Here is a 22,984-nt window from a genome sequence, read left to right on the forward strand (position 1 = left end):
GCATAGGTAGGGTCCTCTTATTCAGAAACACCAACAATGAGAGAAGAGATGAAGAAGCTGCAAATTTACTGGTGGCATTAGATCGATCACAAGCTACTATTGCTTATTAATTACCATCATAGCAGTTTATGGATTTATTCTCTAGGAACTTATCCAAACCTTTTTTTAAACCCATTTACATTAACTGCTGTAACCACATCCTCTGCTGCAGGTTCCCTTTTTACATCAGTTTCAGCATCGGAGAACATAGGACTAAGGTATTTTCTATTGTTGCTTCTGTTCTTTCAAATGCATTGCTCTTTTGTTTGCGATAGGAACAGGAGTATTTAAGGTTCGAAAGCTTGTTAAGGCCGAGTTATTTATGCAGGCATATACTGGTAGTATGCCCTGATGAACTGTCATTTCAGAAAGTGCTAGCTGTGTTTAATTGTGATTTTTAAATTTTTGTTTTGCTGTTTTTGTATATGTTTTTGTGTATTTTTATTAGGCTTATCTTTTTTTATTTTGCACATTGTGTGTTTTATATTTGTTGTGATCTATGCGGGAATGTTGGATTCACAGAATATAAATTGCAAGAAGTCAGGAAGAAGACATATGGTTGAGCCATATGAAATAGAGGCGGAAATCTACTGGTTTGAGAGAATGCCTTGGCGTGCATCTCTTGGCCAGCTGGTAGAAGTCCAAGGGTGTTAGTATGGCCTCTGAGGCAGCTGACAACTGTATGCAAATGTTCTGCAACTTTCCCAGTCAGTACCTGGCTAGCTGTTCAAGGAGCACAGGTTAGGGACAACTAAGACGTGAGGTGGATTGTGGTGATTTCCAGCTGCTTCTGTAGTCAACTTCAGAAAAGGTATTCAGATGAACTGCAGTCTCCCCAGTATCTCCCATTTTTCTGAAAAGGCCACTCTACCAGATTTAGAGGAATGGATGTTTTTATGATTATGCTTTGGATTGTGCACACAATTCTGTTTGGATTTCATGATTTATGAAAGCAATTTATAAATGAATAAAGAGCACTTCAAAGAGAAAAAAACTGTTTTTTTCCCATTTTTGTTAGTTTTAATAAACACTGATAAATTCCAGGGAAAAAGAAAGTTGAAAATGAAGGTCCTTACTTATAAGCAACTTTGGGCACAAAGACAAACCAGGCAACAAAACAAACTACCGTGTGCAAACACACATGCACATAAACTCTTCATGCTACTTTCCACAAACCCACTGAAGTACACAGATAATTCACCTGCAAATCCAATGTGATATGTCACCCAGTGAAAGAAAAGCCCCGGCAAACAATATACGTGGGAGCGAAACAGGCCCTCTAACTCAGAATGAACAACAATCAGTACATTATATTTGACACACTTAACATCTGTTAGACAGTGTTCCTCCCTAGCAGGACACTCTCTATATTAGTTCTTAAAGGCAACTTTAAAAATAGGAAAGGATGACATGGCTTCTGAAACATATTCATCTGTGAGATTACATTAAATACTGGACTGAATCAAGACCTTGGATTAATGGGAGCATTTAATAATATCTATTCACAATTCTGTTGAGGCTTTACCTTAATACTATTCCCAACAATTCTTACACTTCTAGTGACTACAATTCTGCTAATTGATGCTAATCTAATCTCCTCTGGCCAGCACCTGATAAATCTCTATTAGGGGAATTCATGCCTCAAAACATCCTCTAAATATATAAGCTTCTTGCAGTGCTAAAGTCACATGTGAAGAAAGGACCTGTGTGGACTGGAAAGATTATATGCTAAAACATCTTTTTGTTGGCCCTTTTAAATGCTATCTTAACATAAGATTCCATGAGGTGTACTAAAGTTTAGTTATAAAATTCCTTTGGTATCATTGCTTATGTTTGCTTGCATTGTGATGTCTATATTTTGTTTTTGTTTTGGTTATATAATTCCTATTCTGCAATTACTTTTCACCGAGTTTGATTTTCAAGCCAACTTTGCATAGTTGAAAATCTGTTATGAATTTAGAAGTAATCGTATACTGCTTATGGTTTTAAAGAGACACCATTACTTTAATATCTGAAAACAACACACACAATTTTAGCATGCTAAATTTATCCTCATAATATTCTTCTAAAGTTATTGTATGTTGAGGCAATGACTGTTTACGAACACTTTCCTTCCCACCCTGCACTTAAGACTCAAATAATGGAAATTCCTTTACATTAAGCACAACTATTTGATAAATGTAAGTGACACTTGCTAAATTTTCTTGAAAGAGTAGTTTGAGTTCTCTTGTGGACAGAAGTACTTTCTGGATCAGGCAACTTGGCTTCAAACAAGCATCCACATGATTTATATATCGTATATTAAATTAAAGAAACCCACTGGATGGACCATAGAAATTTTGAGGGCAGTTTTCAAACCCCACAGAGAGCTTGCAGATGATAACCCACATAATCTATGAGCTATTTTCAAAGGAAAACTTCTGAAGAGTTTCCCTTTATCAGGGCTGACAAGTATTAAGGTGTGTACAGACTTGGCATTGGCTTTACAGCCATTACAAAGCACTTGTGACAAAGTATGCACTGGGATTCCAAAATGAAATCCTTGTGCATACTTTCTCTTCACCCTTACTCCACCCCTCCCTTTTTTTCCTCACTGCCAGAAGTATGTGTGATGTGAAATGGCACATGCATTCTTTAAACCACCAATGATAGGGCACTTTTCAGCCTGGGAGATTTTATCCTGTTTTTCTGCCTAGTTGCCCAGGCAGAGTCCTTTGAAAATTGGCCTCTTTGTCCAAATGTTCATATGCTGTGAAAGTATGTACAGTGATTTTTCTAATTATAATTCATTTGGTGTGTGTGTGTGTTTTTCTAGGAAATATATTGCTTAACTTTAAAGTCAGAAAATGTATTGTTAATTACTCAAATACTGATGTCATATTTGTGCTATATAATAATTGTTTAGAGGGGCGGTTCAGCCTGTGATGTGATAGATACCTTCCATGAAATTGGCAGGACGGAGTTAAAATTGTCTTACAGGAAAAGCCGGCTCCATGGAAATATAGTCAGAGCAGCAGTAACTGCAGCATTATTTCTTGTGTCCCAGTGAGGCCAGTTTTAACTCTAAAAGTGAGCAGGTTTTCCCTTTGTGGAGAGGGGGGGAGGGCACTTTGGAGGAGACAGCTCAAATTCGGAGCCATCAGAAGAGGCTTTGAGAAGGGAAACTGATATACCACTCTGCATAGATTATTCTCTGGGAAAACGACTGAAATCAGGAGAATTGTTTAAGGACTGAGAGATTTTAATTAAAGATTGAAGATGTGTTTCTTACTAGCTAAATATAGCTCAATATCATACAGATATTGTATGAGAGGTAAGTCAAGTGGAGTCAGCTGTGATGTATTTAGACTCCAAAGATAGCTCAAGTTTTGTGTGCTTATTTTGTATAAAGGATCAGTGCCTAATTCTGAAACACAAAATTCTGTTCTGGAAAATAGATGTTTGCTATCCTGATTTTGATTCTGTGGGCCCAAAAAGCTCAACGAGCAGTCAGGGCTGGTACAGCATATTATGTGTCCTAGGCAAATTTTATAGCCTTGTGCCCTCCCCAAATTCCAAAATTATGCATTTAATATTTCTAAAGGACATTTAAAGTACAATTTGAGGTAAAAATATCACCAACAATATGTATATTATCTTTACATACAATGCTGTGGTGCCAACAAAAAACCCCAGCAAAAATGACATTTGGAACCCATATGGTGTTAGGCCTATTGTAATATGTGCTGGTGTGGGCTTGGCTTCACATTCCAAAACATCATTAATTGCCAGCATTCAAACAGTACCAACCTTACTTATGAAAAAGTAATACTGCAAGGCCCTAAACTACCAATACACCTATTTGGAAACAGAACAAGCAACTGCTATAGATCCCTACCCATAAACTATATGTTAGCAGAATACCTCACACAGTAACACATGCAGGACAAGGCTAGTCCCTCACCATATACAAAATAAAGTGACCATAAAGTATAAACAATAACTGAATTGGAAGTCACAAAAAGCCAGACTCTGAATACAGTGCAACAATGGGTAAACAGAAATGGTAAACAGAAATCTTACCATTCCTCATAACTGAAGTACAAAACCCTAACCACATAGGTAGAGTAATGCAATTGTAGTACACACACTACCGTCAATATCTAATACAATAATGAAGCAATATTAAAGTAAATAATTGGCTATCATACTTGAAACCAATGTCGGGCTAAAGCAGTATTTAACAATAGGTAATTCTGAGGTATAATCAGCTGTAAATGTTTTTTATTTTTTCTAATGCTGCTAATAATAAATTTCTGAGCATATATACAAATCCCCCATAGAAGATATGAATCTTATCTCAGCTGCCTAAATCAAACCAGGGATTGTCAAAAAAATGAAATAATCTTCTCCTGTCAAAGCTGACACACCAGGTGTGTTTTGGATGTCATCGTCTTCATGGTTTGGTGAACTGCTGCTTTCAGACAAGGAACAGGATCTGCACAAGACACACAGGTTAAAAAAAAAGACTACTTGTGTGCTAAAAACTAATCACATATGGCTACTTGTAAGGTTTACATTGGTCAATCAAAAATTTGAAAAAATACACAACTCTAGAGAATATTCATGACTTCATGTCCATATTAGCGACCAGCACTGCATAAAAGTAAACTAAGACAGAGGACCTCATTCCCACAATCACTCCCATATGACAGAAATGGTTTAACATAAAATATCAACCAAAGAAATGTGTGGCACTAGAAAATAAACTGTTCAATACATCTATTTACACCTTTATTTCTTAGGTCACATTGTTTTGCAGTACAAAATACACTTGTTACTAAGAAGGAAGACCTTCTACATGGCCGTGTTTCGCACCAAGGCTGCGTCAGGGGGACCGGCGGGTTTGCGCATCTACAAATAAAAACAGGAGGCAAGCACAGAAAGTAATAAAGTATTTCAGGTATCATACAAAACCAGTGGACAACCAGAGCATACCAAGCAACAATATGTTTTGTGAATCCTGGGCCAACCTTAGCCAACTTACTGCAGTGAGTGCTGCATTCAAAATCTATAATACAGAGAGAAAGAACCGATAAAAGTACTGAGGGGGAGGGGAAGGGAAAGGTGGGAGAATTAATTGAAACCTAAGCAGATGAGAATAAGTAAACAAAAAAATTAAGACAAACCTTAAAAGGAAAGATTATGTGAGGTAAGCTTTCCATAAGAAGAGGACCTCTTGACCTCTCAAAGGGTCATAGATTGATATGCTGAAAAGACAATAATGAAACCTCAGAGATATGTTGGTAACCTCAGAGCTCAAACCAAAACCCCAATGGCAAGACTCCTCTATGAGGGATCACGTTCCATGCACTCATTGCTCTATTTGCACTCATTCAATGACTGTTCAGTCTTTTACACATCCAGCTACTCTTGAGACAATATACCCTGAAGCACCACACTACTTGCACATCCGGTGGTGTAATCTACGTGGTATTGTGCCCATGCCCACTGATATATGTAGGTAAACCTACATGCCAGCTTCGAGCCAGAATAATTGAAAATTGATCCTGCATCAAATCTTTCCATTTTGAAGGTTGCTCACTGGCAGTCCCATAACCATGATGTTATGTCATTTAAATTTTTTACGCTCGAACATCCCTGCATAGTGGCAATTTTTCTGCAACCTTTGTCCAGAAGGAACAACGCTAGATTTTTAAATTTAGTTTTCGAATCCCCAAGGGTCTGAATTGGGAGATTGAGTGGTCTTCTTTCTTTTTACCTGTTTCCCAGTCACATTATTTCAAGGTGCCCCTTTCACGTTTACATCCTTTATAAAAGGTTCTGGCCTTTGTATTTCCCCGGTCCCTGTTCTTTTTCCTACCCTTCCCGTTCCCTCTCCTCGTTCCCCCTTCCCCTTTTCTTTTGTTTTTTCCTTCCCGTTCCTCCTTTCCCTCCTTCCCTCTTTATTTTTCTTTCTTTATTTAAAAAACTTATATTCCACTGATCAGCAGATCTTGGTGGATTACAAATCATGTACATACAAAAATTCAGCAATGCATAAAAGGACACATTGACAACATTATAGAAACAAAAAATACAGAATTGAAACAATGCAATAGACATATACATTAAAACATCAAGCTCTGCTAATCAAAAAGAGTTTTCAGTCCAAGATAGTACTGAGCAATAATCAGCAGGAAATGCAAGATTGAAAAAATGGGCTTTAAGTATTTTTCGAAAATGGAGCCAATCTTTCTTGGATCTAATTAACTCCGGTAATTCATTCCATAGAGTGGGCTCAGCAATGTTAAAAATCCGTCTACAAGATGTAACCAAACAAACCTTTTTTTAATGGTGGAATTTCTAACAAATGTTGGGTAGAATGTAGCGATGGAACCTTGTACCTCTAAGTTCATTAAGCACTAGCCTGCTTACCTTATTGTATTATATTACTAGTTTTCTGCCATCCTAGGCCTCTCTTTCCAGCTGATTAAGCCTCCAAGTTCACCCTCCTTGTTGAATGTAACTTTGCCACCTCCATTCATATGTTTATTTTTGTTGCAGTTTTTACCCTGTTCGATGTAAACCGATCTGATATGGTTATTACCTTGTAGGTCGGTATAGAAAAGTGTTAAATAAATAAATAGATGAGTACAGGCAGTGAGTACAAATTGATGATAAAATACAGGATGGAGCAGCCTCATGAAGAGCCTTCCAAACCTCAGAGCATATTTACATTGGACATACTAAGTGACTGATAAGGACCATTTGATTGAACAATGTAGTTGTATTAAAAACAAAATAATTTGTAATGCATTGCAAGGCAGTACACCCCAATTTCCAAGACCTTCAGGGGATTATCAAACATGTTCCATTTGCTTGAAGAGTTGGTAATGAGGATCTCCTTAATCAGCAGGATCAATACATTATTTTTACTGTGGATACTGTTCATCCCAATGGTCTTAATGAATAAATAGAATGACACACTTTATACTAAACTATTTCTCTCAGACTAATTTTACAAAAATCACACAGATATGATTGGGCACATCAGTGAACATTCGCTGAAATTTAAATCATGCATGCATTTACGTATGTATAATTTAAAATACATCTATTGCGTGTATGTGTATTTCTAATTTTAAAGATTTGTCAGCTTTAATGCACAGGGAAGCTGATTTTAAAACCTCCTCACGTGAAGGCCATTCCCAGTTTTACTCATTAGTCCACTAGTTTTCCCAGCCCGTCTTATTGTCATGCAGACCCCTCTGGTTCTCATCCTACACTCCCTACCAGTTGATCCAAACCCCTTGTCCAGTTGATCTAGGCCTAAACGGAGATTTCTGCAGACTTGCACCTCATCATGAGCAGCAATAAATATATGTGGCTAACAGATTGCAGTGCTCTGTGGTGACCGGTTTTAAAATATGTCTTTATACATGGAATTTCTTTTTTTTTTTGCTTTCGTATGCACATATAGACACATAATTAGCAGCTTTTAAAATCTGCATTGCTCATGCACATCCCACTTCCTCGCGTATATAGGCCTTTTAGTGCAAACAACACTTTTAAAATTGGCCCCATAGTGGGGAGGGGTGAGTTATGAGGTCTTTCATCATATCTTATTTTATACATTTATATTATGCCAGTCCCAGTATGGAAGTAAATTCATATGAATTTCATTCTTTAGAATTGTGCATTTTTTCAGATTTTTGATTGTCCAGTGTGACCCTTACACATAGTCATATTTGATTGGTCTGTAGCACACAAGTTGTTTTTTAAATCAGTTGTCCTGTGCAGATCCTGTTGCTTGAATGAAAGCAGCTGTTCACCAGCCCCCTAAAACAGAGGACTTTAGAAACAAATCTATTGTGTTGGGATTGATAGAAGGGAGTATTTCATTTTTGGATTTGACTCACGCAGCTGAAATAAGTCATTCATATTTTCTATGGGAGGAATTTGTAGGTATGTTAAAAAACTTTTATTATTACATTACAGAATGGAAAGAAAAAAAAATGAACATTTACTGCTGCTGATTATACCTCAGTGTTACTGATTGTTTAAGGCAGCTTTAGCCTGACATTGGTTTTCTGTATGATGAATGATTATTTACTTTAATATTGCTTCATTATTGACTTAGACATTGTGGGCAATGTCTGTTACCATTCCTCATAAACCATCAAACAATAAAATCAAGAAATATAAATCAATAATAGCAAACCAATAAAAAGAATACATATTTTGACACAGCTGACAAATAAAATAAAATCTAATTAAACTCGTATAAAAAAAACATTAAAAAAAAATTCACAGCAGAAAACATTTCAAAAGAGATACACCAAACACCAACAATAATTAAAACTAATAAGGATAAAAAAAAATCCCCTGCTCTCCATATTTGTGAACTTTTGATTTCCAGATGTTTTGTGATTGTCATGGGACAGCAAGGGTGGGAGGTGACAGCATTGTTGCACATAAACTTACATCTTTCTTTCTCATATGCACACATGCTTAATCTTATATACACATTCTCTCGCATATGCTCTCTTGTCTCACACACCCTCACATCATCAGACATGCTGTCTTTCGAATATGGTCATGCACACTCAATCACATACACATCCTTGCACTCTCACATACCCTCCCTATGAAAGCACAAGCAGTAGACTTCTTCAACACCCCATGGCTGAAGGGATGACTCCTTTTCGAGCCATGGGGACCAATGCTATTCTGCCTCCTGCTACTTGCTTTGGCTGCATAGCAGGCATTGTTCTGCCTAGACTCCTCCTTAAGGCCTGCACAACCAACACTGCTTATCCTCCTGCTCCATTTGGAAACACAAGTCAATACTACTCCTGCTCTTTTCAATAGCAGCAATGATGATATCTCCTTCCCACCTGGGCAGGTCTATGCAATATCAGTTCTTCTTCCAGGCCTGAGTGGGCAGAAAGAAAGATGTTATCATCACCATCTCAGAACTATGGCACTGTGGGTGGCTGCCTGTTTATCCTAGTGCTTCTCCTCAGCCCTGAGAGCACTCCAGTCTGATACAGGAAGTAACTTATCTCACTAACCACCTCAAAGGGGATTATGATGGTAATAAATAAGCAATAGTAGCTTGTGATCTGTCTAAATTTTGGGTACTTGCCAGATACTTGTAACTTGGATTGGCCACTCTTGGAAACAGGATACTGCGCTTGATGGACCCTTGATCTGACCCAGTATAGCATATCTTATGTTCACTGTATTCTAGAATGAAAATAAATTGAATTTGTATAAGGTAAATGATTTTTGCCTACATGTATAAATAAGTTTGTTCCCTTTCTAATGGCACTTGAAGCTCCTATAGAGATTGTCGTAGCTTCTTCACAGTGAATTAAGTCCATCAGTAAAGAGTAAGATACAGAAGGTAACTTTAAAATAAATTATTGAAAATATGGATTTTTTAAAAAAAAATTTCTCCTGGAGGGAGGCTATATAGCACAAACAGCACTAAGCAACATTGTGAGGCTTTAGGGTTAAAGTGCCTCTTTAAAATGTTTCACGTGACATTAATGTTCTCAGATAAACCCACAAAACTCATATAGTGCAAGAGGGGTTGTTGGAGTGGGGTTTTTTGGCTTTGTAGGATCCACTTGCTCTTTTGGGTTTCCTTTTCAGTTAGAACCAGCTTCTATTAGGTTGTTACACTATGATTCTTCATTTGCAGCTACCCAGGAAGATGATTTGAATTTTCATACTTTAGAACTGACCAAGGATAGCATATATTTTATGCTTAAGTATAAAAAGAAATTTAATCTGCAAACCTTGTAAAGTGTGCCAAGATTCTGTCCAGGCTGTTAAATATTTTGTTTTGATAAACAGTGTAATTTAGTAACTATGAAAACATTACGATTATATAAGAAAATAGCTCCTGGAGAAGCAAGATGGCTGCCAAGTAGGAAGCTGCATCAGGTCTCTCGCCGCAAGGTTTTTTTCCTTTTCCAAGTTTTCTTTAATATGCTGTGCCCTAAGAGGAAGGGGAGACTAAGGAGAATGAGTGTCAGTTCACCCTCTATTGACTCCCGGCAACCTCATATCGAAGGCTTCTTTGCAGGAGTTGCAACATTGTCTCTGGAAAATTTGGTTACTGGGGGGACGACGGAGCGTACGCCGTCCCCGCTGACCTATGACACCACCTTGAGTCCCGGGGAACCGAACAGGCCTGCCCACCCAGGACGAGCTGACGCACTCTCCCTAACTTCAGAGGCTGTGGGAATCTCCCTGGTGTTGCTTCAGGGAGAAACAAGATCAGAGAGCCGGAGTGAGAGCCCGAAGGAAAGTCTGGGGCCTCGAGAAGAGGGTGGAATGAGTCCCGGAGGAGGCACAGAGGGATTAGAACCAGATTTCTTGTTGGAGGATTATCGTGCAGCACAACAATTTCATTACAAAGTACTGGGGTGAACATGAGCACCACTGTGGAATCGGGAGTAGCTCAACCTAATGCTCTTATTTCAGGCTTCAATATACCATGACCTGAACAAATAACTTTAGAGTTATTTGTCCAAATAAAGAACCTCCTCACCCAGATATCCCTCACCCTGAACCACAAAAAAACTGAAATCCTACACATATCAAACAAACCCTCAACCAAAACCAGCAATGACATCACCCCCAGCCAACCATACACGTCTCTCACCAATGAGGTTAGAGATCTTGGCATCACCCTTGACTCAGATCTCAACATGAAAAAACATATCAACCTGACAATCAAAGAGGGCTTCTACAAACTACAAGTCCTCAAAAAACTCAAACCACTTCTATTCCACCATGATTACCGCACAGTACTACAATCCCTCATCCTATCCAAGTTGGACTACTGTAACTCCCTCCTCCTCGGACTGCCTGCCTCCATCACAAAACCTCTCCAGCTGCTGCAAAACGCAGCAGCCAGATCTCTCACTAACACCAACCGTTCCTCACACATCACCCCATCCAAACGATAATGCCCCACAAAAGTATGTGTAGACTTCCGGGAAGCCACTCTACAAATCTCTTGTGGCGAAACCTGTTGGCACTCCGCCCAGGAGGCCGCTTGTGATCACGTAGAATGAGCTTTAAGACTTACCGGGATCGGATGGCCCTGCACGATGTTCTGCAGGATCTGAAGAGGGCGGATGGTAGCAAGTGGTTGGCCAAGGAGTAGAGCGTTGCAGTAGTCCAGGTTGGAGAAGATGAGTAGTTGCAGGACCGTTCTGATGCAGCTTCCTACTTGACAGCCTTCTTGCTTCTCCAGGAGCTATTTTCTTATTTAATCGTAATGTTTTCATACGATTTGGCTCCCCATAGCACAAAGATCACAATACAAAATTCTCACCATACTTCACAAAACCATCAACAACCAAAAAATCAAATGGTACAAAGACCCTCCCTAACTACACCACAGCCAGAAAAACCTGTGATCCCAAAACACAGGCCTGCTTATCATACCCCATACAAAACTAGTGCACCTTACCTCCACTAGACAACGTACCTTCTCCGTAGCCGGCCCCACCCTCTGGAACAAGCTACCCTCCCAACTCAGAATGGAATACTCCACCCAATCATTCAAAAAGCAATTGAAAACATGGCTTTTCCATAAAGCCTACCAACACACAACCTAAACCCCGTACCCCCCCTCCCTCCGCACGCCACGTACCCTCCCTCTCCATTCTCTTCCCCCCTTAGCACCCTCACTAAGATACCTTAACCTCCAAATTAAATCAGGCACATGCCACTCTGCATATATAGTATCTGTGATTCTGTATTGTACTTATTGTATATGCAACCTCCGCTATTAAGACACCCTACCCCAGTTCTAAAACCAAAATTATATTAACCATCCCTGAATATCTATCGTTATACTTGTTAAATGTTCACCCACCTAGGTTTATTGCTAGACGTTTTAATGTTCCCAATTAAAGTTAATTTTACAATGTATAAATAGTATGACCTCCAGTCATACTATTCCAACTGTTATAGTGTGAACCGACGTGATGTACACCAACGAATGTCCGTATATAAAAGCAAATAAATAATAAGTAGAGGGAATTTGGACAGCTTTGAAATCAATTGATACTTCGATTGCATCTTTGTTTCAAACAACACTGGAAACTAAACATCAAACTGTGTTAAACACTAACTTGATTTCTACATTTAATAAGAAAGTAGAAAATTTAGATACTGTTCAACAAAAACTTATTCAATCTGAGTTAATTGTTAAAAGGTTAGAAAACATAGAGAATGTGCTTAAAGCACATAATCTCAGAGTGTTAAACTTTCCGATAATAAGTATGATTTCCCCTCTTGAGTTGTTTAAATCATATGTACAACAAATATTAAGAATACCTGAGTCAGCCATGCCGGTAGTTATTAAAGCTTATTATTTGCATCAGGCAGACCAAGCAGAAGAAGGATCAGCGAGGCAGATACCATCAGTGGACATCTTACAGATATTGGAACTATCACAAGATATGGAGATTAATCAAAGAAGACCACTGTTAGTCTCTTTTGCCTTTTTGTCAGACCGCAATAATATATTGAAATTCTTTAGGTCATCAGATCTGGATTTATCCAGACGTGATTAAGGCTACTCAAATACGTCGAAAAAGTTTCCTAACAATGCAATCTGAAATACTTCAATTAGGTGCCTGATTTATTCTTAGATATTTATTTTTTATTTATTTGTTTAACGGGTTTTGTATACCGTCATTCGGTTTCACCATCAGAACAGTTTACAGTAGTCGAGAAAATAATATATTGGTTACAAACATTGCAGCAAACTGTCATATTGAAAGAGTCTGGGGTTTGAAGGTTTGTTAATTACATATAAAATTATTATTACATATCAATCTTAAATAGCAGAGTTACTACATACGTTAAAGTTGATATATACATAAAAAAACTGTTACAGGCTGGGGTAATAAGTGAGGTCAGTTGCACAATTATCTTAAGTGTTCACATGGTGGGCGATATTTAATTGATATAGAGATGGAGCGTTTTTCTTGGTATTGGGTTTCATGGTTGATTGGTGGTCTGGTTGATTGAGTGAGTTTGAGTAGGCTCTGGTGAAAAGCCAGGTTTTCAGGTCTTTTTTGAAAGCTTTGAAATCTGGTTGATTTCTTATTTTGATTGGTATTGAGTTCCATAGAGTGGGGCTGGCGATGGATATGGCTCTCTCACTTCTTGAGTTCAGTTGTGTGGTTCTGGCGTGAGGAATTTTGAGGAGGCCTTTGTTGAGTGTAGGTTCCGTTTAGGAGCGTGGATTACAATGAATTTGTTTAGCCAGTTGTTTTGCTGTCCTTGGATTATTTTATGCAAGATTGTAAGTACTTTGTATTCTATATGGTATTTTATTGGGAGCCAGTGTAAAGAGATGAGGGTTGGCGTGATGTGCTCATGTTTCTTTGATCCAGTCAGAATTCTGGCGGCTGTGTTCTGCAGGATCTGAAGAGGGTGGATGGTAGCAAGTGGTTGGCCAAGGAGTAGAGCGTTGCAGTAGTCCAGGTTGGAGAAGATGAGTAGTTGCAGGACTGTTCTGAAATCGTGTGCGAGGAAGGGTTTGAGACGTCTGAGTGTCAGTAGTTTGTGGTTTCCTTCCTTAATCTTGTTTGTGGGTTTTGAATGAAAGATCTTTGTCTATGGTGATTCCTAGATTTCGTGTATGAGTGACAGGAGAGGTTAAGGTATTTGGGTTTTCTGTTTTGAGTGGGAAAATAGGGGTGGTGGTGTTTTTTCTTTCGAGGATTAACTCAGTTTTATCTATGTTTATTATGATTTTCAGGTCAGTTAGATACTGTTTGATTTCAGAGAGAGAGTTGTTTTCTCATATGTTTCTTCTAGTATATTCTGTATAGGGACTAGTATTTGTATATCATCAGCATATAGAAAGTGGGTCAACCCAAGGCGTTCTAGTGCGTGACATATAGGAAGTAGGTAATTGTTGAAGTGTAGCTGATAGGGCAGATCCTTGCGGCACTCCTGTGTTTAGGTTTACTTTATTCGAGAGATTACTTGGAAATTTCTATGTGATAGGTAGGAGGAAAACCATTTTAATGTGATGTCCATGACTCCTATTTCAGCTAGTGTAGATGCTGTATAAAACACTTAAATGTTAATTATGTGTTCCTTGAGCCTGAACAACTCAGAGCATTTTTGGATGTGCGCACCCGAGAAGTATCCACTAGTGGTACGGTATAAGTAATGTTGTATAACTACTCAACGTAACCTGTTTTCTTCTTATTTTTTAATTTCTTATATGACGCTCTTATTTTTGCCTCTCCATATTTCTTGTATTTTAGATGCAGAAAATTTCTAATAATGTATGGTGTATATTCTTTTTTTCTTTTTTGATATATTCCTTTGTAATGCATCGAACGTTCTGTACAAGACTATATTCTTGGGTAAAATGTAATAATTTGAAAATAAAGAATTATAAAAAAAAAAATAAGAAAATAGCTCATAGAGTGTAATAAAAATAACAGCAATGCTGTTTGTCTACTCTCCTATATCTCCCTCATACTAAGCGAGTTACTTCTTGTTTCTAGGCTTTCTTCAAGGACAAGCAGGATGGTATTCCTCACAAGTGAGGTGATAGAGCCCAGCACAAAGCTTTTATTTCAAAGCTTCTAGAAGCTTTGAGCATGCCCTACTGGGCTTGTGCAACTCTAGGCCCCTCCTGGCTCACAGGCAGAGAGCCTTTGTCTCATCTTTTCCACAGAGCCTGCAAGTCAGGGGTTTTTTTTTCTGTCTCACAGCTACTGCAGTGAAGGTTTCTGGAGCTGCAATAGCTGTTTTTTCTTGCAGTGCCCACCTGTTTGTTTTTCTCCCCTCTGGTATCTTTAGAAAGGTTTTTGCCTATTAGGGTTTTTCTTGCTTTCTTACCCTTTTGTTTCTATCTACTGCATGGTGCACCATCCTGGAGCTTGTCAGACACCCCCTATATGCTTCCTAAAACAGAGCTGAGGAGTGGAATTGCATGGTTTTAGACCACTAGCATTTTTTATTTCCAGATAACTGGTAGCAGAGGTGGCTTAGTGTTCGTCATCACCTGCCCACTCAACTGCCACTCTAGCCCCACTATCCACTGCCAAGAGCTCATAGGTAATGCTCTGCAGTGATCTCGCCACCTATCACCAGCTTGTTCCTCTCTCGTGACAGAGTGAAGGGCATAAGAACTACAGCATTAGCACAGTCAGCAAACGACTGGGGAGCTTTGACTGGATCAGGAGTTCATTGCATAGATCCCAGTGTCACCTCTGTAATACCTTCCAGTCAAGGGGAGGATGACTGTTTATCTAAACTACTACATAACATTTCTATAGGACTAATCCAATGTATTCATGTTTCCTGGCCATCCTTCTGTTGGTAGCTTCTGGTACATTTTTGGTTCTTATTTTGAAATAATTCCCTATTAGTATATCAACCCTGTTGTAAATTTATAGTAAGGATATCGATGATGCTTCTGGTTCTCTCCTGCTGGAAATGTGCAGGGATTGTGAAAGCTGGGCTGTGGGAGCTGAAGCCTGGATGACTCACGGTGTCCTTGGGTGTCCTCTGGAGCTTGTGGGAGAAGTATGAAGATGAGCCTGGTCCTCTCGGGCTTGGAAGTATGCAGGGCCTGGAGAAGTTGGGGTTAAGGGAGCTGAAGCTTAGATGACTTGCTGTGGCCTTTGGAGTCCTTTGCCAGGGCAACCATTCATTTAGCTTATGGGTATATATGATACTTCCTACAGGACTTCTGTAGTATCCATAAGAGCTAAAACGTTAGTATGGCTTCGGGTTTCACACTTTCGTGGTGGTGATCACAAAAAGCTATTGGATGCTCCATGCACAGGAAGATAATCTTTTTAGAGACAAAGTGAGAGAGATGACGGATCTCATTAAAGATCACTGTTTCATGCGCCTATCAGCAGTTACAGCAGAACAACAATCTACAAGTAGGAAGAAATCAGCCTCAACATTACAGAAGGCAGTACTTTTATTCCCATAGAAGATACCTGGCTTGTCATTTGCAGCGAATCTGTGTCCAACAGAGAATGCAGGATCTAACCAAAATAATCCTAACTCTAAATGAAAGGAGTTATAGCCCATTTCTTCATGAAAATGCTAGGCCACATGGCGGCAGCAATTCCTGCCATTCCATTCACTCATCTTTGCATAAGACGGGGTCAGTGGCATCTGAAATACCAGTAGAACTAGTACTTGCAACATAAGATCCATATATCCAACTCTCATATCCACTCTCTAACCTGGTGGTTGAATCCTTCAAACCTATTGAGAAGTCAACCCTTTCACCTGCCTCAATTTCCAATAACCACAGATGCCTCCAGTCAGTGATAGGGAGCCCATTTAAACAATCTTTGCTCTCATGGAACTTAGTCTCCACACAAATTGCTACACACTAACCAGTTAATGCCAGAAGTGATTTTTAATGCTTTAAAAGTCTTTAATGCCTGCTTAAAAAGGATGGTGATCTTAATTCATGCAGAGAACTAGGTAGCGATATACTACAATAACAAGCAAGGAGGAACAGGCTCTTTCAAACCTGTCAAGGGACCTGTAAGGTATGAAAATGGACAATTTCTCAAGGGATGTATCTGATAGCAGTCTGTCTTCCTGGAAAACAGAACTAGATAGCCAACATATTAAGTTACCAACTAGAAGCACACAGTTGATCCCATTCAACTACAGTGTTCCCATCTGCTGTTTCAAAAACAGGAATAGGAACAAGGAACAGTCTATCGACTAATATTTTTTCAGTCCTATGGAATCGAGGATGCTTTGTTTTTTCCCTGATCGTTTTCATGGCCAGGACAATCTAGAATTTAAGAGAAAAGGGCTTGATGATTTTAATAGCCCTGTTTTGGCCACTCTATTCTGGTTTCCCTGGCTTCAGTGCCTAGCTATTCATCATCCAAAAGGGTTCATAATATTCCCAATCTTGTTCCCACAGTATGATGGTAGTCTTCTTTATCTGAACCTTCAGTCTTTGGCTGACTGCCTGGATGTTGAAAATCAGTTAGTCTCTTGAAGTTACCTATTTAAGTAAGTAAGGTTATCCTAGCATCATGAAAATACTCCACTAGAAGATCTTACTACTTCAAATTGAATTGAAAACCACCTTGATCGGAGTTCACCTGACTGCTGTAGCAGCAGACAGCCAGAATTCGGAAAGGTTTCCTATTTCTCAGCAACCTGCAATTACCAGATTCATGAAAGATTTAATTATCTTCATTTTCCAATGAGGTTCCATGGAGGAGGAAGATCTCTAAGTATAGTTCTGGCTTAGCTCAGGAAACTACTTTAAGAGCCTCTAGTTACAGCAGAAATAAAATATCTTTCTTGAAAAATGATTTCTGATAGCTGTAACTTCTGCCTGCAGAATAAGCGAGTTACAAGCATGAGTTATGTCCATATACCCAAATTTTCAATAGCAGTGGTTTAGAAAACCCATCCAGAATTTATACCTAAAGTGTAGCCTCTTGATTTTCATATGAATCATTTTTCCCCAACACCTCATGCCAGTAAAGGTGAACAGAACCCTCATTCCTTGACATTACTGTTCTATTTCCTCTATTCATCTCCTTCAAAAGAATCAAAACTGTTTTCTGTTACAAAACAGTCTCTCTCCATATGGATTTCTGATTATATTTCCTACTGTTATGCTCAGACAAGACAAATAGCTTCCAAATAAAGTAAAAGCACATAGTTTTAGCTACTATAGTTTCCTTTGCCCATCTTATCTCTGCTTTCATAGATGAAATCTTCAAAGCTGCCACCTGGTCTTCTGTCTATCCCTTCATGGCTAATTACTGCCTATAAAATAATTCATATCAACAGTTTAGCCAATCAATTCCTACAAAATCTTATTTAACTGATTCCTTAAACTCTCTCACCAACTTCTAATCCCAACTCACAGGTTGCTTGATATAAAAATGTAAATATTTATATGGAGTCCCCCCATCTCCAGACGAGAAATACAACAATCCACTAAAAACCACCAACCATGGTACACAGCAGAGCTGAGAGTCTTAAAAAAACAACCTTAGACAGCGCGAGAGAATCTGGCGCAAAGCTCCCTCACCTCAATTTGCCTCGAGTTACAAAACTGCCCTTCACCACTACAGAACAACCACCCTCACAATCAAGCGAGACTTTTACTCCACCAAGATCCACCAATATATGTACAACCCAAAAGCCCTCTTCACCTATGTCTGATCTCACCAAGCCCTCCCAACCCCCCATCCCTGATAACGAAGCCTCTGCTAGGAGTGAAGAAATCGCCCAACACTTCCTTACAAAAATCTCCAACATCCTCCTCAGATTCCAACACCCTTTTCCTCTGACCCCCCTCCCCTCCCCCCTGCAACCTACCCCTGCCAACCCTACCCTCCACACTCTTGACCTGACCTCCACCAAAGAAGTGGAATCCATCCTCAGAAACTTAGACCTGCAACTCATCCCTCAGACACTATACCCACAAAAACCCTCCTCTCCATCCCACATTCTATTGCCAAACCGGTTGCTGACATCATCAACTCCTCTCTCTCTCCTCAGGCTCCGTCCCAGATGCCCTCAAACAAGCAATAGTAAAACCCCACCTTAAAAAAACCCTCGCTAGACCCCAAAGACCCTTCCAACTTCCGCCAATCTCAAATTTGCCCTTCATTTCCAAAATAATGGAAAAGATTGTCAATATCCAACTTACTGATTACCTTGACAACAACAATATACTGCACCCCCGCCCAATTCGGTTTTCGCAAATCCCTCAATACCGAAACACTCCTGCTCTCCCTCACTGACCACATACTCAGAGGCATGGATCAGGGCAACTGCTACTACCTACTTAAGAACATAAGAACATAAGAAATTGCCATGTTGGGATAGACCAAGGGTCCATCAAGCCCAGCATCCTGTTTCCAACAGAGGCCAAAAACCAGGCCACAAGAACCTGGCAATTACCCAAACACTAAGAAGAACCCATGCTACTGATGCAATTAATAGCAGTGGCTATTCCCTAAGTATAATTGATTAATAGCCATTATGGACTTCTCCTCCAATAACTTATCCAAACCTTTTTTGAACCCAGCTACACTAACTGCACTAACTACCTTCTCTGGCAACAAATTCCAGAGCTTTATTGTGCGTTGAGTGAAAAAGAATTTTCTCTGATTAGTCTTAAATGTGTTACTTGCTAACTTCATGGAATGCCCCCTAGTCCTTCTATTATTCGAAAGTGTAAATAACCGAGTCACATCTACTCGTTCAAGACCTCTCATGATCTTAAAGACCTCTATCATATCCCCCCTCAGCCGTCTCGTCTCCAAGCTGAACAGCTCTAACCTCTTCAGCCTTTCCTCATAGGGGAGCTGTTCCATCCCCTTTATCATTTTGGTTGCCCTTCTCTGTACCTTCTCCATCGCAACTATATCTTTTTTGAGATGTGGCGACCAGAATTGTACACAGTATTCAAGGTGTGGTCTCACCATGGAGCGATACAGAGGCATTATGACATTTTCCGTTCTATTAACCATTCCCTTCCTAATAATTCCTAACATTCTGTTTGCTTTTTTGACTGCTGCAGCACACTGAGCCGACGATTTTAAAGTATTATCCACTATGATGCCTAGATCTTTTTCCTGGGTGGTAGCTCCTAATATGGAATTTAACATCGTGTAACTACAGCAAGGGTTATTTTTCCCTATGTGCAACACCTTGCACTTGTCCACATTAAATTTCATCTGCCATTTGGATGCCCAATCTTCCAGTCTTGCAAGGTCCTCCTGTAATGTATCACAGTCTGCCTGTGATTTAACTACTCTGAATAATTTTGTATCATCCGCAAATTTGATAACCTCACTCGTCGTATTCCTTTCCAGATCATTTATATATATATATTGAAAAGCACCGGTCCCAATACAGATCCCTGAGGTACTCCACTGTTTACCCTTTTCCACTGAGAATATTGACCATTTAATCCTACTCTCTGTTTCCTGTCTTTTAACCAGTTTGTAATCCACGAAAGGACATCGCCTCCTATCCCATGACTTTTTAGTTTTCGTAGAAGCCTCTCATGAGGGACTTTGTCAAACGCCTTCTGAAAATCCAAATACACTACATCTACCGGTTCACCTTTATCCACATGTTTATTAACCCCTTCAAAAAAATGAAGCAGATTTGTTAGGCAAGACTTCCCTTGGGTAAATCCATGTTGACTATGTCCCATTAAATCATGTCTTTCTATATGCTCTACAATTTTGATCTTGAGAATAGTTTCCACTATTTTTCCCGGCACTGAAGTCAGGCTCACTGGTCTATAATTACCCGGATCGCCCCTGGAGCCTTTTTTAAATATTGGGGTTACATTGGCCACCCTCCAGTCTTCAGCTGCCTTTGATACCATCAACCACAACTACCTCATCAACCGGTTGACCGAAATAGGCATCTCAGGCCTAGCCCTGCATTGGTTCATATCCTACCTATCCAACAGAAAGTTTGCCGTTTAAAATAGGAAATGCCAAATCCGCGCTCTACCTCCTGTCCCAAGGTGTTCCCCAAGGTTCTTCTCTCTCTTCCACGTTATTCAACATTTACCTCACACCCCTCTGTCACTTTCTTACTGAACTTGGCCTCAAATTCTACCTCTACGCAGACGATGTGCAAATCCTTATCCCCATTCACAACTCTCTCACCGATGCCCTTGCATTTTGGAACACCACCCTTGCCTCTATAAATGACTTCCTCACTAACATCCACCTCGCTTTAAACTCCTCCAAAACTGAGCTGCTCCTACTCTCTCATCACCAACCCCCCAAACCCCTTATAGCTAATGATCCAGCCTTCAACACCCTATCATCCCAACTCTCTGTTAGAGACCTTGGAGTAATTCTAGACCAACAACGCAACTAAAAAAACAGATCAATTCCATCCTCAAAGAAGGGTTTTTCAAGCTCAGTGTCATAAAGAAACTTAAACCCCTCCTCCACTATCATGACTTCCGCACTGTCATCCAAGCTACTCTCTCTCTTCCAAGCTAGACTACTGTAATGCCCTCCTTCTTGGACTACCCGCCTCCACCACGAAGCCCCTACAGATGTTCCAAAATGCCATCGCCAGGACTATTGCTAACTCAAGGAAATCTGACCACATCAATCCCATACTCAAAGACCTTCACTGCCTCCCCATAACATCCCGTATCCTCTTTAAAACCTTAACCATAATTCACAAATCCATCTACTCCTATAACTCTAATTGGCTAGACGAACCCTTTTGCCCCAATTGCTCTGACCGTCCCACACGATCTATCAACAAAGGGACCCTATCAATACCCCCCATCAAAAAAGCTCACCTCACCGCCACAAGGGATCGCGCACTTTCCATTGCAGGCCCCAAACAATGGAATTCCCTCCCGATTACCCTCAGACTTGAGCCATGCTACTCTAAGTTCAGAAAAAACTTAAGACCTGGCTCTTCCGACAGGCATACCCAGAATAAATTTCTCCATCCTCACGAACACTCCCCACATAAGTGACACTTAACTGTATATTGTTTATAGCCTCTTGTAAATATTGTATATAGTCCCAGTAATTATGTTACCTGGTACCGTTCAAAGTTTATCTCTTCTCTCCTTCTACTCTTCCTGCACTATGTATTTACTCCCTCCTTGTCCCCGCCCTGTTATTTGTATTTTCAGTCTTTCAGTTACAATGTTAACCGGTATGGTGTTTGCATACTAATACCGGTATATAAAAGTTTTAAATAATAATTGATTTACTGTCCTGCTTGTCCACATGAAAGGCAAAGTTACTTACCTATAACATAGACAGCAGGACAAATCAGCCACATAATCCCATCCTCCTCCTCCTCTGTAGAGTTGAAGATTTTCTATAAAGACCTGAGGAGACTCACCTGGTGGCAGCTGTGTGGGAACCCCTGCACGTGCTCGGAAGGACTTTCTCGTTCTTTCTGAGTTCCGCGAGATTTTCCATATCTGTGTCATCAGATGTCACGTACTTGTGTGGCTGCTGTCTACAACCGAGAGCTCCAGTTTCATTTAAACAACATTGCTTTATCAGCAATGAATATATTTTTATATGTTCTTTAGCACATTAATTGCATTACAAACTAGCTTTGAATTGATAGACATGGTTGTTGCTGCATTGTATGAATATAAATCAAATACTTTCATCAGTTAGCATTCTAAGAAATATAACACTGAGCCCCCTAGCCTTAGTGGTCAATCTGTGCTCAGTATATTGTTTCAGTCAAATCCATTAATTACACTCATTTACCTGAAACTCTGTTTAAGTTCACCTGATAAAGCATTTTTATGTACATCAGATGCATGGTGATAAATAAGGGTGCTTGTTTTTTTCTGGAATATTTTTTTGTCCTTTGTAACACTATATTGTTTTCATGGCCTGCACTGTAAAGAACAAATTTGTTTTCTTTATTGACAGTATGTTAACATGTGCCCTCCTAACAGAAAATGATACAGATATGGGATGCTCACACATTAGCAGTTATAAAGCGGCATTATATACCCATATTTTCAACAGATGGACTTTTAACAATTTAAATGCTTATAATATGAGTTTTCAGTTGTTTTATCTTGAAGTATTATTTATTACACATGCTTTCCACAGGAGATGATGGTTTTTCTCAGCCTTCACTTTATTACAACCCAGAACAACTTCCTCCAGAAAACTCTTCCTTCATGGAAAGAAATTTTATCTGCAGGTTGAGATGCCTTCTGGATAATTCCTCTGGATTCTTGGTGAGTAATGCAGATATTTTGTCCAGGTTTCCATTTGATTTGTCTTGAAATTGAGATCTACTGCAGTAATGGCAAACTCATAATCGGGCCAATACAGTAAAAACACGGGAGAGCAGGCCTGTGTGCACGATACAGCATCTTAATTTATTTAAATTAGGCCCAGCGGTA

General features: G+C 39.5%; 1 protein-coding gene across 1 annotated transcript in view; it reads left to right on the top strand.

Moving 5' to 3' along the window:
* AHR (aryl hydrocarbon receptor) overlaps window positions 1-22,984 on the top strand; it is a 291,464-nt gene that overhangs the window by 174,607 nt on the left and 93,873 nt on the right. Inside the window, exon 6 of the mRNA XM_029589033.1 lies at window positions 22,686-22,816. Within this exon, the coding sequence (XP_029444893.1) occupies window positions 22,686-22,816 (131 nt within the window). The remainder of the gene's footprint in view (window positions 1-22,685; window positions 22,817-22,984) is intronic.

The sequence above is a fragment of the Rhinatrema bivittatum genome, chromosome 2 (assembly GCF_901001135.1).
Source record: "Rhinatrema bivittatum chromosome 2, aRhiBiv1.1, whole genome shotgun sequence".
Taxonomy (NCBI): domain Eukaryota; kingdom Metazoa; phylum Chordata; class Amphibia; order Gymnophiona; family Rhinatrematidae; genus Rhinatrema; species Rhinatrema bivittatum.